The 12,830-nt window shown below is 65.0% G+C and overlaps 5 protein-coding genes across 5 annotated transcripts; 2 read left to right on the forward strand and 3 right to left on the reverse strand.

Moving 5' to 3' along the window:
• Window positions 1-261: 261 nt before the first annotated feature.
• On the reverse strand, window positions 262-1,945 carry JCM10292_006752 (uncharacterized protein; the record flags this gene model as incomplete). Its single annotated transcript, XM_076647550.1, has 2 exons — window positions 262-1,610; window positions 1,666-1,945. 2 exons carry the CDS (start codon window positions 1,943-1,945, stop codon window positions 262-264), a joined length of 1,629 nt encoding a protein of 542 aa, XP_076506720.1.
• A 1,451-nt stretch (window positions 1,946-3,396) lies between these two features.
• Window positions 3,397-5,205, forward strand: ADE12 (adenylosuccinate synthase; the record flags this gene model as incomplete). Its single annotated transcript, XM_076647551.1, has 5 exons — window positions 3,397-3,445; window positions 3,748-3,888; window positions 3,979-4,074; window positions 4,140-4,398; window positions 4,464-5,205. The coding sequence occupies 5 exons, from the start codon at window positions 3,397-3,399 to the stop codon at window positions 5,203-5,205; spliced, it is 1,287 nt and encodes a 428-aa protein (XP_076506721.1).
• A 268-nt stretch (window positions 5,206-5,473) lies between these two features.
• On the reverse strand, window positions 5,474-8,693 carry RRP6 (exosome nuclease subunit RRP6; the record flags this gene model as incomplete). The annotated part of the gene is made up of 6 exons (XM_076647552.1): window positions 5,474-6,178; window positions 6,240-7,212; window positions 7,270-7,360; window positions 7,422-7,521; window positions 7,582-7,686; window positions 7,746-8,693. The coding sequence occupies 6 exons, from the start codon at window positions 8,691-8,693 to the stop codon at window positions 5,474-5,476; spliced, it is 2,922 nt and encodes a 973-aa protein (XP_076506722.1).
• Window positions 8,694-8,931: 238 nt separating this feature from the next.
• Window positions 8,932-10,216, forward strand: ATX2 (Mn(2+) transporter ATX2; the record flags this gene model as incomplete). The annotated part of the gene is made up of 2 exons (XM_076647553.1): window positions 8,932-9,212; window positions 9,286-10,216. The coding sequence occupies 2 exons, from the start codon at window positions 8,932-8,934 to the stop codon at window positions 10,214-10,216; spliced, it is 1,212 nt and encodes a 403-aa protein (XP_076506723.1).
• A 100-nt stretch (window positions 10,217-10,316) lies between these two features.
• NOC4 (ribosome biosynthesis protein NOC4) lies at window positions 10,317-12,620 on the reverse strand (the record flags this gene model as incomplete). The annotated part of the gene is made up of 6 exons (XM_076647554.1): window positions 10,317-10,562; window positions 10,637-10,821; window positions 10,882-11,177; window positions 11,236-11,790; window positions 11,852-12,084; window positions 12,144-12,620. The coding sequence occupies 6 exons, from the start codon at window positions 12,618-12,620 to the stop codon at window positions 10,317-10,319; spliced, it is 1,992 nt and encodes a 663-aa protein (XP_076506724.1).
• Between the last annotated feature and the right edge of the window lie 210 nt (window positions 12,621-12,830).

Below are 12,830 nucleotides of genomic sequence, written 5' to 3' on the forward strand. Positions count from 1 at the left end.
AGCTACAAGCAACAGAGGTACGTGCCGTGAATGCGGACGGCCGCATGCTAAAGCTACATGACTCTCTCTTGCAGTGCAGCCTCTTCGTTTTCTCGGACAGTTCAGATCCGAGGCCATGTGATGTCTGTGTGGCGTCATAATGGCAGCTATTGACTGAACAGTCATTGCAGAGGTAGACTCAGGACAGCGAGGAGACAACAAGGGTGAAAACGCGGCTAGGAGGCAACAATCACAGAGCAGACACAACAAGAAGAGAAGAGATCACGTCCTGAACACCGAGGCACACTCCGGCCACCACGGGATACGCTTGCCTGCAGCTGCACCTGTGGCAAGCCCCGCCACGAAGACGAGACCAACGACAGCCGCTGCGCGCCACCAGGCCCATCCACCCATTTCGCTCAAGATGGTCGATCGCGCTCCTTCCTTCGGCGGGGCGGGCGGGGCTGCGTGTTGCCACGCGGGACGAGGGGTCGTGAGCTGCGGCGCAAAGACCGCAAGGCGAAAGTTGAGCCCGACGAGGTGAAGGAGGCCGGGGAGGTGGAAAGGGTCCCTTGACGGAAGCACGAGTACGGACGATGCCGACATCGGCGTGTGCGGGTACTCTGCGGCCGACGAGACTGACGAGGCCGACGACGAGGACAGAGCCGACGACCGGGAGCGGCTCGGCGAGCTGCTGCGCGAAGTCTGGCGCGGGAAGTAGCTGTCGTCTGCCGAAGTGACGGGCGCAAGCGGTCGCTGTATGCAGCGTGGTGTCACCGGGTCGGTGGCAAACGAACCGACCACATCCGTTTGGTCCTCGTCCTCCGACGCGAGCACGTCTTCATCCGTGGTATCTGCCGCCGACCCGGCAACCGAGCGGCGGCGTTCTGCAACTCGCTTGGAAAAGTCGAGGAGCGCACGCTCGGCATTGTCGATGAGCACGTCCTCGCCGAAAAGGCGCGGATCGACGGGGCCGCCCGGACCGCGTGCCGCGATCTCCACCTCGCGCCACTCGAGGAAGGTGCGCGCTCGTACCGCTCGCAGGAGGCGCGGCGTATCGGACGAGCGCACGAGATACTGCAGACGGTACAGGTCGGCGAGGGAAGTTGAAGTAAAACTTGAGAAGGAAGAAGTGGACGGGTGTCGGCGGTGGCGTGTGTGGGACCGTCCTCCTGGCGAGGACGAGCGCGAGGAGGCGCGGGTTGACGCTGAGAGCGAGCGCGCTTCGACGCCACGTCCTCGCGAAGCGATCCCACTTGCGGACGTGCCAGGAGATGTCAATGAACTCGACGGCGGTGCGGCCAGTTCTTGCGATGAGGTCAGAGAAGGCGGAGCCTGCTCGGAAGTTGGTGTCGAATACTGAGTCGAAGCAACTGAAACGGCTTGCGAAGCGTTCTCGGTGAAGAGGTCGTGCGGAAGCATGTAAAGCGGCGCAGATGAGGTGGACGATCCGACATCGACAGCGCGCTGCCACCGCACACCAGCGTTGTCGAGCTGAACCTGGACGGCATGTGAGAGGGCTTCGGTTCGTTGCGGCTTGCCCGTCGGCGACGGAGGGAGGAGAAGGATAGGAAAGATTGGCAGTATGTGCGAGAGAGGCCGCGCGATGGCGATCTCGCTCGGCAGGGGTGCTATGGATCGTCCGGTCAGTGCGAACTCCGATTAAATGAATGACAACAGACGCACGGGAGGAGAAGAGGAAGAAACACGCTTCAAACTCGCCGCAGCCTGCCCCTTGGACGAGGCTGTCCAGCCCGGTCGTCGCGGGATAGGCGCGGTTCATCTTGGCTTCCAAACGCTCCAGCGGGTAGACGAGTGCCGCGGCGAGCGCATCGAAAGGCGTTGAGTCGTCCGCCAGCTCGTGCAAGGCCACCGTCGAGTGACCGGCAATCTCACGGAACAAGCCTTGCGCCGAAGGGTTACGCTCGACGGCGGGCGCACCAGTTGAAAGGAAAGAATAGGACATGTCGGTTGCGCTGCTCGAACCGCACCGCGCGTCGTCATCGCGTGCGAGGAGGGTTGCAAGAACGCGACGCTCCTCAGACGACCTGCCAACGACAAGCAGGCTGGCCCGGGCGGAGTGCGAGACGGCCGGAGAAAAAACGTCGCCGCGAGCCACTCTTCCCTCATCAGAGGGCTGCCCACCGGCGTGCAGACTGGGCATGACGAAGCCACTCGACGAGTGCTGGTCATCTTCGCTGCTGCCGCCCGTCTCGTGCGCGCTACCGTTGGTGCTCATGGCACTGCTGATGCTGCCATCGCGACTATGCGGTCGACTGCGCCGTGGCTCGACGCGTGTGCGCGGGTCGTCGCACGGCGCTGATGCACCGGAAGGTAGGCGAGTGCGCGATCCCTGGAAGGACGATAGAGAGGCGGTAGGAGACGCCGGAGGAGAGTACGGGTGCTCGCCCAAAAGGAGCGAAGCGAGTGGATGCGCCCCAGGTGCGTGATGAACGCTCGACGACTGGGCGCTCGCGTTCGCAGCGATCATCGGATGGTGGAGGTGGGGGTGGTGTTCGTGCGGCGAGAGGTGCGCGCGCTGCGGCGGGGCGGGCAGTGCAGGGACGGAGAGAGCGGATGCTTCTACGCCGTCCAGCGCTGGCTCCGTGACTGCCAATGACGAGGTGGTTCGCTCGTTCCCGGCGATGTGGCGGGGTCCGTCCGAGGTGGAGCTTGCCGCCAGCGTATCGTGCGACGGGACAGAGCTGAGGCTGATGATAGAGCCGTCCCAGCTCCACTCCATGACGCAGCCACTGCAGGCCAGGGTCGCGCAGCAAGGCGACAGAGGCGCGCTCTCGCGCGACTCGGAGACGAAGGGGACCTTGCGACATGATTTCGTCGCCTTCCGCGTCGTCTGCGCCAAAGAGCCGTGTACGATACATTCACAAGCGGCTCTTCGTGAAAGCGCAAGCTTCTTGTGAAGGACAGACTGAAGCTGCAACCTCGCGCCCCCCTGTCGGTCCCGCCAAGGTCCCGCTCAGAGACTTGCGCGAGTCTTTGTTGTCTGTTGCAGCTGTGTCAGAGGGATACACAAGCGCACAGGGGCTCCCGGCCGGACCGCAGGTGCGGCTGAGGAGCGTGAAGGCTTGACTCTGGCCTGCATCGCCAAACGCAATTCCTCTCTTGCGCTATCCGCTAGCCTCGCTCTCGTCGATAGACGTTCGCGCAGGTCGCAGAGCATCGCCATTTGTGAGCCCAATCCTCTCCTCGCTGCTCGGATGCAGCGTGCCGCTCCTCGTCGAGCGGCAAGGGCACCGTCCGGGGTTTCTCGCCTCGCAGGTGTTGCTCGACGACGACGTTGAGTTCGGACGTGCGCCTGGTCTGCTCGTCATCGACAGTGTGCTGACTTTGCCACCTTGATCCTTTCCACCCGGCTTGCCTCGCTTGTCGCTTCCTTCACCGCCTGCTCGCTCTTAGATGGCAAACCAAGTTCAGGTGGTGTTGGGCGCTCAGTGGGGAGATGTACGTGGGCTCTCCGTGCTCGCTGGCGTAGGATATGTGAGCTGACCGCTCCCCCGTCTCCGCTCGACAGGAAGGTGCGTTCAGGCTCGCCGCTCGATTGCTGTGCTTGGCGGCGTATTGGAGCCTGGCGACCACACGCTAGAGCAGGCCAAGGCTATGCGTTTCCGATAACTCGGAACAAGTACAAGCCTGTGCAACCGCAGTGGCCCGCGGGGGAAGGCCGTGACATGCCGCTTCACGAAGCACTCGGAGTGCGATCCACCTGGTCATGATAGGCTGACTTGTGCCTCCTTCGTGTACCTACAGGCAAGGGAAAGCTTGTCGACATCCTCGCCGCTGAGGCCGACGTCTGCGCTCGCTGCGCGGGCGGCAACAACGCCGGCCACACCATCGTCGCCACGGTCAAGGGCGTGAAGACCAAGTTTGACTTTCATCTCCTGCCCAGTGGTGCGTTCAGTGTGACACAGTGCCGGCGCACAAGCTTGGACCGTCTGGGCGCGACTCACGATGCTGACCTCGGCGGCATCGCTTCTCCAGGTCTCGTCAACCCTGAGTGCACCGCCTTCATCGGCAACGGCGTGGTCGTACACGTCCCGTCCTTCTTCCAGGAGCTCGAGGCTCTCACGTCGAAAGGTCCGTGGTGCCCGCCTGACTGCATCTCTTAGGCTGTCCCACTCAACCCGGCATTACGCGCGCAGGCCTCAACTGCGACGGACGCCTGTTCATCTCGGACCGCGCGCACCTCGTCTTCGACTTCCACCAGGTTGTCGATGGCCTCAAGGAGGTAGAGCTCGGCGGATCGAGTATCGGCACGACTAAGAAGGGCATCGGCCCCGCTTACTCCTCCAAGGCGAGTCGCTCCGGTCTGCGCGTGCACCATCTTTTCGACGAGGAGGCGTTCGCTGCCAAGTTCCGCAAGCTCGTCGAGGGCAGGTTCAAGCGCTACGGTAACTTCGAGTGCGTTTCGACGATCGCTCCTCCTCGCCTGCGTAGGGCTGATTTTCCCGTAAAATCGCACGTAGGTACGACACAGAGGGCGAGATCGTGCGCTACAAAGAGCTTGCCAAGCGCCTCAAGCCATTCGTCGTCGACGGCATCTCGTTCATCCACAACGCGCTTGCGGCGAACAAGCGCATTCTCGTAGAGGGCGCGAATGCGCTCATGCTCGATCTCGACTTCGGCACGTACCCGTTCGTCACGAGCTCGGCGACGGGTATCGGCGGCGTGTCCACCGGCCTTGGTCTTCCCCCGCGCGCGATTGGCGAGACCATCGGTGTTATCAAGGCCTACACGACTCGCGTCGGCTCGGGCCCTTTCCCGACGGAGCAGCTCAACAAGGTCGGCGAGCACCTCCAGGAGGTGGGCGCCGAGTTTGGTGTGACGACCGGCCGCCGTCGCCGCTGCGGCTGGCTCGACCTCGTCGTCATGAAGTACTCGACGCTCATCAACGGCTACACTTCGCTCAATCTCACCAAGCTCGACGTTCTCGATGACCTCGACACGATTCAGGTCGCTGTCGCGTACCACCTCGATGGCAAGCCCCTCGACGCTCTCTTCCCCGCCGACCTCGACACGCTCGCGCGCGTCGAGGTCCAGTACGTCGAGCTTCCCGGGTGGAAGCAGTCGATCCAGGACAAGACTCAGTGGAGCGACCTGCCCAAGGCCTGCCAGGAGTACGTCGAGTACATCGAGAAGTTCCTCGGCGTGCCCATCCGCTACATCGGCACCGGCCCGGCTCGCGAGAGCATGGTCGTTCGCAAATGAGCGTCTGCCCGGTGCCCATGGACCTCGAGGGCGAAGTAGAGGTGCTTTCGAGCTCGGTTGTCGCTCTCTCGGCCTGTAGACTCGTCTTTCCCAAAAATCAAACCGTGTTCTTATCAACTCTGCGCTTCTCTGGATCCTGAACGGGCGTGGGGCGGTGCAACGGTTTGGAGGACAGCGCTGAGCTGTGTGCACGCTCTGGATCGCAAACGAGAAGTCGGCCAGCAGTGCGTTGTGCATCGACGAGGAAGCTGTGCAGTGAAAGGGGCGGCTACGACCCCTTGCCGAACGTCTTGCTCACGTTGGCCTTCTTCGGCGCGTTGTTGACCCGCGGCGCGCGTCCAAACTCGCTCGTGTCGAGCTGGAAGCCCTTCTTTGCGCCCTGCGCGAGTTTCTCGGCGCGCGCCTCCTTCTTGCGCGCCTTCTTGTCCTGCTCGCGCCGCTCGGCGCCGACGCGGCCGACGGGCTCGGCGTCGAGGATCGACCGCTGCGCAGAGTAGTCGTGCGGCGCGACCGAACCGGGCGCGGGGCGCTCCCGCGCGCCGGCAGAAGCCTTCTTCTGCTTCTTGGCCTTGGGCGGCTGCGCGGGCGGCGACTTGGGCGTGGCGGACCCACTTGCGGCCGACGACAGTCCCGGCAGCGCATCATCGACGTCGTCGCCTGCGGCCTGCGCTGGCGCGGCCTCGCTCTGCTGCCGCCGCCGCTTCTTCGGCTTGTCCTTGAGGCTCGACACGACAATCACGTCCGAGTCCTTCGGGGTCGGGGCGACGTGCTTGGTCGACGATGACAGGGTCGAAGACGACTCGGGCTTGGGGACGCGAGCCGAGAGAGGGACATAGGTGTGGTCGGCCGAAAGTGCAGTCGGCACAGCGGCGTCGGCAGCCTCGCCGGGCGCAGTAGCCGCGTCGACATGCGCATCGGCGAGGACAACGTCGGTGTCGACGGATGCTGCGGGCACGAGCTTGGGCTGAAGAGTCTGCCATGCGAGCATGATGTTAGTCACTGCGGCAGGGCACGAAAAGCGTGATGCAACGGACCTGCCCAAGACCGCCGCCGAGCACGAGCGAGTCGTGCACGCGCTTCACTGCTTGAGCTTGCACCTCGTGGCGTCCAGTGCTCTGGTCCTGCGCCTTGCCCTTGCCCTTCTTACCGCCCGAGCTCGACGCAGCGCCGAAGAACGAGCTCGACCCTGCGACGATACTGCTCGAGGTCGGGGCCGTGGCAAACGTCGACCCGTAAAAGGCGGACGACGGCGCAACAGGTACGATGGGGACAGCCGAAGTCGAGGCGATGGGCGGCGACGGAACGGCGTCCCAGAGACCCGCTGTGGGGCGCACGACAGGCTCCTCGGCGGGCAAGCCGAGCTGGAAGCCCGTTACGCCCGCCGCGGCCGTATCGACCATCTCGACATCGTCCACGCCACCCGCCGACGTGCCCAAGACTGCCAGACGCGTCTCCTCGACAAGCGCCGCGAGCTCGTCCTTCTTGCGCCGGACGACCTCGCTCACGCCGCCGCGCGCGGCGCCCAGCACCTGCATGACGTCGCGTGCATCCTTGATGCGCCCGGCAGCGGCCGCTTCAACGAGCTGGAGCGCGCCCTGCACGCCGAGGACGAAGCGGGCGCTCTCGTCCTCGTCGCGGGCGGTGCGCTCGCGCCAGCGCCAGACGGCGCGCAGGAGCTCGAACTTGAGTTCGCCTGGACCCCATCCCGTCTTGATCGGCAGCGTCGGGACGGCGAGCGCGGTCGAGTAGGCCTTGAGCTGGCCGTGCTTGGCGAGCGGGACGAGGTAGCCCGTGTCGAAGTGGCCCGTCTCGTGGTCGTACGGCGCGAGCGAGAAGGTGATGGCCGAGACGCCGCGAGAGCGTTGGAAGACGTCTTCGAGCGGGGCTGGCGAGTCGGAAGGGGAGGAAGCGGCCTTTTCGTGCAGGGCGATGCGGAGGTGGTCGTAGATGGAGAGGAGGTAGTGCGTGTCGGAGCGCGCGTAATGCAGCATCTCCTTGGGCAGCGGTCTGGGAGAGCGAGCGTAAGCAGGATGCCAGAAAGCGCGAAGCGCGAAGGGAGCGCACCGAATGCGCCAGTCGGCCAACTGGTACCGCTTGTCGGGCTCGAAGTCAGTGTAAATGTTGAGGAGCGATGCGAGGCTATGTTGCGAATGACCTGTAATGAGGGAATGACATGAGCGCGCAGGGTAGATGAAGGGCAACGGGAGGAGACGCACCGAGGACCTTGGTGGCGTGGTACGTGTCAAAGAGTCCGACAATGTACAGACCAAAGTCGCGCTGCAGCCAGACAATATCCGAGCTGGCACCGTGTAAAACCTGGATGAAGCGGGAGAAGGAGTCAGCAAGAGCCAGCGGCGCGCGCGATACACGACGTACCTTGATCCACTCTGGGTTTGTGAAGAACTCGTTGAGCTGGTCCAGACCATCGCGAACACTCGGCTCGAGAGCGTCAATCACGTAGTCCTTCGTGCGCGTACTCAGCTGCGAGTAGGCGGGTTTGTCAGCGGAGAATTCACGCCTACCGCGGCAAACGCCCGCACCTGGATTAAGCACGTGATGCCGCTCCAGCTACGGAAGTCGTGGTGCTCTAGATCGATCGCGAGGTCCTTCTGACCCGCTGCGCCGACCTGTCGGATCTCGCCGATCATGCGCTCGAGCGCTGCGGCGTCTCCAACCCATTCAAAGGGTGTCGAGTCGAAGCTGCCGGCAGGGTGCGGTGCCGGTTTGCTTGGCTTCGACGAGAAGTGCGCAGGCGGGGACAGGGCGGCGAGTTCTGCGGCGTACGGGTGGACGTAACGCGTGTAGGCCGGCGGCGAGGTCGCCGTCGGCGAGGTGTAGCTGCTCGTCGGCTCGTACAGCTCCGTCTCAAGCCAGGCTGCGTCGTCGCTCAGCGCGTTGACCTTGCGGCGCAGGACGGGCTTCCAGAGCGGGACGGCGCCGTCGCCGGTCGCGGAAGCGTCGTCGACGTCGGGCGCAGCGACGCGCGTGCGCTGAGTGAAGCGCCGCTGGGGCTTGTCGATGGCTGCGTCGTGGAGGAGACGGGCGGGGAGGCGGCCAGCCTTTGCGCGGGCACGCTCGCGCTCGTCCATCTCGCTGGCCGACTTGGCCCCGACGGCGCCAACCCCTGCGGCGCGCGCCTTGCCGACGCCGAGGTGGCGCTCGACATTGTCGTCTGCGAGCTCGAGGAGACGCTCGATGCGCTCGGTCACGTCCGAGTAGGCGCCGTCGCGGAGGAGGTCCGGGTCGAGCTCAGCCTGGGGGGTGGAAAGTGCACCCTTGGGCGGTGCGGGCGGGGCAGCCCAGTGGAGGACCGAGGTTGCGAGCTGGAGGACGCGGTGGGCCTCTGCGTCGAGGGAGCGGGCGAGCTTGCGCGAGAGGGTGCGCTCGAAGGCGAGGTCGGCGGCGGAGGGGAGGGCGGCGGCAGCAGCGGTGGGCGGGACGATGGCGCTCTGGAGGGCGTCGAGGAGCGCGCCGAGCTCGTCTGCCATCGTGTGCGGGTCTCGGGAGCGCAGCGGCCCGAGGGCGAGGCGCGAGAGCCCAAGAGTCGTCCGCGAGCTGCATCGCCTCGTCGCCTTCGCCTCTCTCCGACCACACACGCTCAGCCGAGCAGAGGGCTAGCTGGTGTGCGAGACAGTGCATAGACCCGCGGGCAAGTGCCCACCCTTGACGCTCTCCGCCCGCCCGTGCCCGCCTCGCCTCGCCTCCCCACCTCATCGCCTCGTCCCGATGGCGTTCGCTCGCCTCGTCGTCCTCGCGAGCGCAATGCTCGTCGCCACCTTGCTCGCAGGATTCGCGCCCCTCTACGTCCGCCTCAGCCCCTATAAGGTCCGCGTAACAGAGACCATCTCGGTTGGCATCCTCGTCGGCGCCGCCCTCTCCATCATCGTCCCAGAAGGCGTCGCAGCCGTCTTCGAAAACACGGTACCCGACGACGACGGCGACGGCCACGGCCACGAGGCAAACGCTGGCTGGATCGGCGCCGCCTTGCTCGCAGGCTTCGTCCTCATGTCCGTCTGTTCACCGGTGGGGTACCTTCTCTCGCTCAGGCGCTCGAGCTGACCTCGAGTACGCCGCCGACAGGTACCTCATCGACGCGCTGCACGGCCACGACGAGTACCCCGATCCGCGCGGCCACTCGCACTCGCATTCGCATGGGCATCACCATCATCACCACCGCCCTCAGCCCGCCTTCCGCCAGCCCTCGCACCTCGCCGAGATCGAGCCCCTCTCGAACGGCGCAGGGCGCGACTCGAGCGAGTATACGGGGCGCGCCGGAGACGACCAGACTTTGCGGTGGCAGGAGGACGGCGGCGCCAGCGCGGCGAGCCGTTCGCCATACCGCAGTGGGGCGTCCACACCCGCAGACGACCCGCACCTCATCACTGCCGACGTCTCGTCTGTGTCGACCGTGATCGGCCTCCTTACGCACTCGCTTGCGGACGGCATCTCGCTCGGCGCGTCGTCCCTCCCGCTCACGTCCGCCGCCGTGCACTCCACACGCGCGCTCGTCCGCCGCGCCGCAACCGCAGCAGCAGCAGGGGTTGAGCACGACCACGAGGGCGCCTCGCACGGCGGCTCACTGCAGCTCATCATCTTCCTCGCCATCATGCTGCACAAGGCGCCGACCGCGTTTGCGCTCTCGTCGCTCCTCTCGTCTTCCCCCGCGACGTCTCCCGCCTTCACGCGCCGCGCGCTCCTCGCCTTCTCGCTCGCGGCGCCGCTCGGCGCGCTCGTGACCTACGCGCTCCTGTCGCTCGTCGGCGCGCAAGGCGGCGACGGCTCGACGACCGGGTGGTGGACCGGCCTCGCGCTCGTCTTCAGCGGCGGGACGTTCCTCTTTGTCGCGACGCATGCCGTGCGCGAGCAGGAGAAGAAGAACGAGCGCGGGGAGGACGAGCCCGGCGCGCTGAGCAGCGAGGAACGCCTCGGCGAGCGCACGAGGCTCGGCCTCATCTTGTTTGGCATGGTGCTGCCTGGGCTGCTGAGCCGACTTGTAGGACACGGACACTAGACTTGGGCTGTACAGGTACCCGTTCGTTGGAATAGACGCTTCTCTCGAGGTATTGAACCGGAGGAGCTGGTGCTGCGCGAAGAGGGCAACAGCAATGCATCTAGAAGCTCCACAACCGCGACACGACATCAACGGGGCCGAGGTCGACCGGCTCGTCCTCCTCGTCCTCCGCCGCGTCCTCGCCGTCCGCAACCACCGCCTTGACCTTCTTGACCTCTGCTGCGACCGCGCGTCCGCCCGTCGACGGGTCAGGGAAGAACGAGTCGCCGATCGGCTGGCGCTGCGGGACGGGCGCGAGTGCTGGCGCGCGGTTGACAATCTTGCGAGCAAGCTCCGTCTCGATGAGCTGGAGTCAAGCGCATACCCGGGTCAGTGCCTTGCTCCTCCTGACAATAGTGCGCTGACAAGACGCAGACTCACTGTCGCGTAGGAGTGGTCGAGGAAGTCCTCCATCGTGTAGCTCTGCTTGTTCATGACCTCGCTAAACACCTTTGCGAGGCCCGACACGCTCGCGAGGTAGTGCTGCTGCAACGCCGCAATCTCCCACAGCGACGAGTCGAGCGCGCCCGTCTCGGTCGGCGAAGGCTCGTCGGCGTTGAAGGGATCTGCCGACGGCTCTGGTCAGCATGGGCGCACGTTTGAAGGCGAGACACCGCGAGACGCACCCTTGGACCAGTCATACTCGTCCTGCCCCTCGCTGACACGGTGAATGAGCGGCATGCAACTCGGATGCCGCTTGAGGAGGTTGTAGATGAAGGGCACGACGGTGACGATGGCGGCGGGACTGGCGGCGAGCGAGAGGCGCGCGAGGCGCTTGATGAAGGACGCCACGAGCGTCGCGGGCAGATGCGAGGACGACATGAAGATGTCGAGGAGGCGGAAAAATCGGGGGCGGTACCGCACATGCAGGACGTTGCGGTCGAGAAGCGAGTACAGCTTCTGGTAGAAGTCGGGGAACTCGCTGATCATTGCGCCATGTCAGCCTTCGGGAGCTTGCGGGACTGAGGCACGAGACTCACAGGCCGTGCTTCTGCATGAGCGTAAAGAGACCGTTCAATGCGAGAATGCCGACGGTCCCGCCGACGTCCGAGCAGTCGACGAGCCAGTCCATCAGGCGCCGCGGTTCGGTCATGTGCGGCAGGACCTGCCTGTGCAACATGATGAGGACTCGCTTGCTGTCCTCCTCCTTGATCGGCAGTGCCAGGATGGCGAGCCAGCAGTCCTGGAAGGCGCGGCGGTGGGCGACGAGCGAAAGCAGCGCGGGCAGATTCTTCTTGCGCTGCTGCGAGTTGAGCTGCTTGATTGTCTCGGGTTCCGATTCGGATTCGGAGGACGAGTCAAAGATGCCAGTCGAGCCGTCAGGGCGCTCGTCCTCTGCCTTGCGCTTCTTCGACGACGCGGCAGGTGCTGCCTTGATCGTCGGAGTCGCGCAGAACCACTCGTTGAGTTCGGACGAGGCAGTCGGCATAGTCGAGAGGGACTCGAGAATGGAAATGGCGTTGGGGATGAGCTGGGCGGGAAGAGGCGGCGGAGCGGGAGAGGCGGCGGACCGAGAGTAGGTGGAGAGGAGCGAGCTGTTGACGACACGGTCTCAGCACATCGAGCGATTGACACGGTTGAGCAGAAGAGACGCACGCTGTCTCCCGCAGTAACCAGTATCGAACATCGTCGCAGCGATCCCACCACTTCAACCACTCCTCGGCGACATCCGGAGGCAGGGTGCCATCTTCGCTCGGCGGCAAGAGCAGCGACCGCACGACGTTGGCGAACGTACCATGCGCGAACTTGGCTTGCCGCTCCGAGTGCAGCGAGGTGAGGAAGAGGGATTCGGTGCGGACGAGCGACATCAAGGCGTTCAGCGCGGAGAGCTGCGGGTAAGTGATGGGTCAGCTCCGTCAACAGTACAAAGAGAGTAATGAGAACGCACCCGGACGCTCCCGTCCCAGTGCCCGCCCACCACGCGAGCCGTCTGGGCGAGGTAGTCGTCCCATCGCTCCTTCAGCCACGCCTTAACCTTCTGCACGCTCGCATCCTCCTTGGCCTGCTCTTTCCGACCCTCGGCCGTGTCGACGCGCACTCGCTTTGCGCTCTTGAGGATGCCGTGGAGGCGGCCCTGCTTGATCAGAGCCTCGAAGATGGCCTTGAGCGCGTGCAGGGCCGTGTGCACCTCCTGACGGTTCGCCTCGCGCTCCTTCGGCGTGACATCGGCTGCAAGCTGCAGAGCGCGCGACTCGTACAGCTGCACGAGGTCGGCGAGCGGGTTGAGCGAGGCGGAGGCGGGGGCAGCAGGCGGGAGGAGGGCGGCGAGCTTGGAAATGCGTGTGAGCGGCGAGTCGGCCGCAGGTAGCTTCGACGTGGATGCTGCGGGCTTCTTGCCCTTGCTCGGCAGCGACTTGACTGCCATGCCTGCGAGACGTCGAGGTGCGAGCCGTCCGAGCTGCTCGCGGGGCGGTGCTCGACCAACGTATGCGCCCTCGCGGCTCGCAAGGGTATCTTTCGGCAGGTTGACAGGTTCCACTGTACAGTGCACCACTGCACTGAGCCTTCGATGCTAGGCAAGGGCGCCCTCCATTGCATTCAGCACTCTTCGACGTTGGCGAATGGACCGGTGGCC

Source organism: Rhodotorula paludigena (assembly GCF_050403205.1).
Source record: "Rhodotorula paludigena JCM10292 DNA, Rt_paludigena_JCM10292v1_ctg10, whole genome shotgun sequence".
Lineage (NCBI taxonomy): Eukaryota > Fungi > Basidiomycota > Microbotryomycetes > Sporidiobolales > Sporidiobolaceae > Rhodotorula > Rhodotorula paludigena.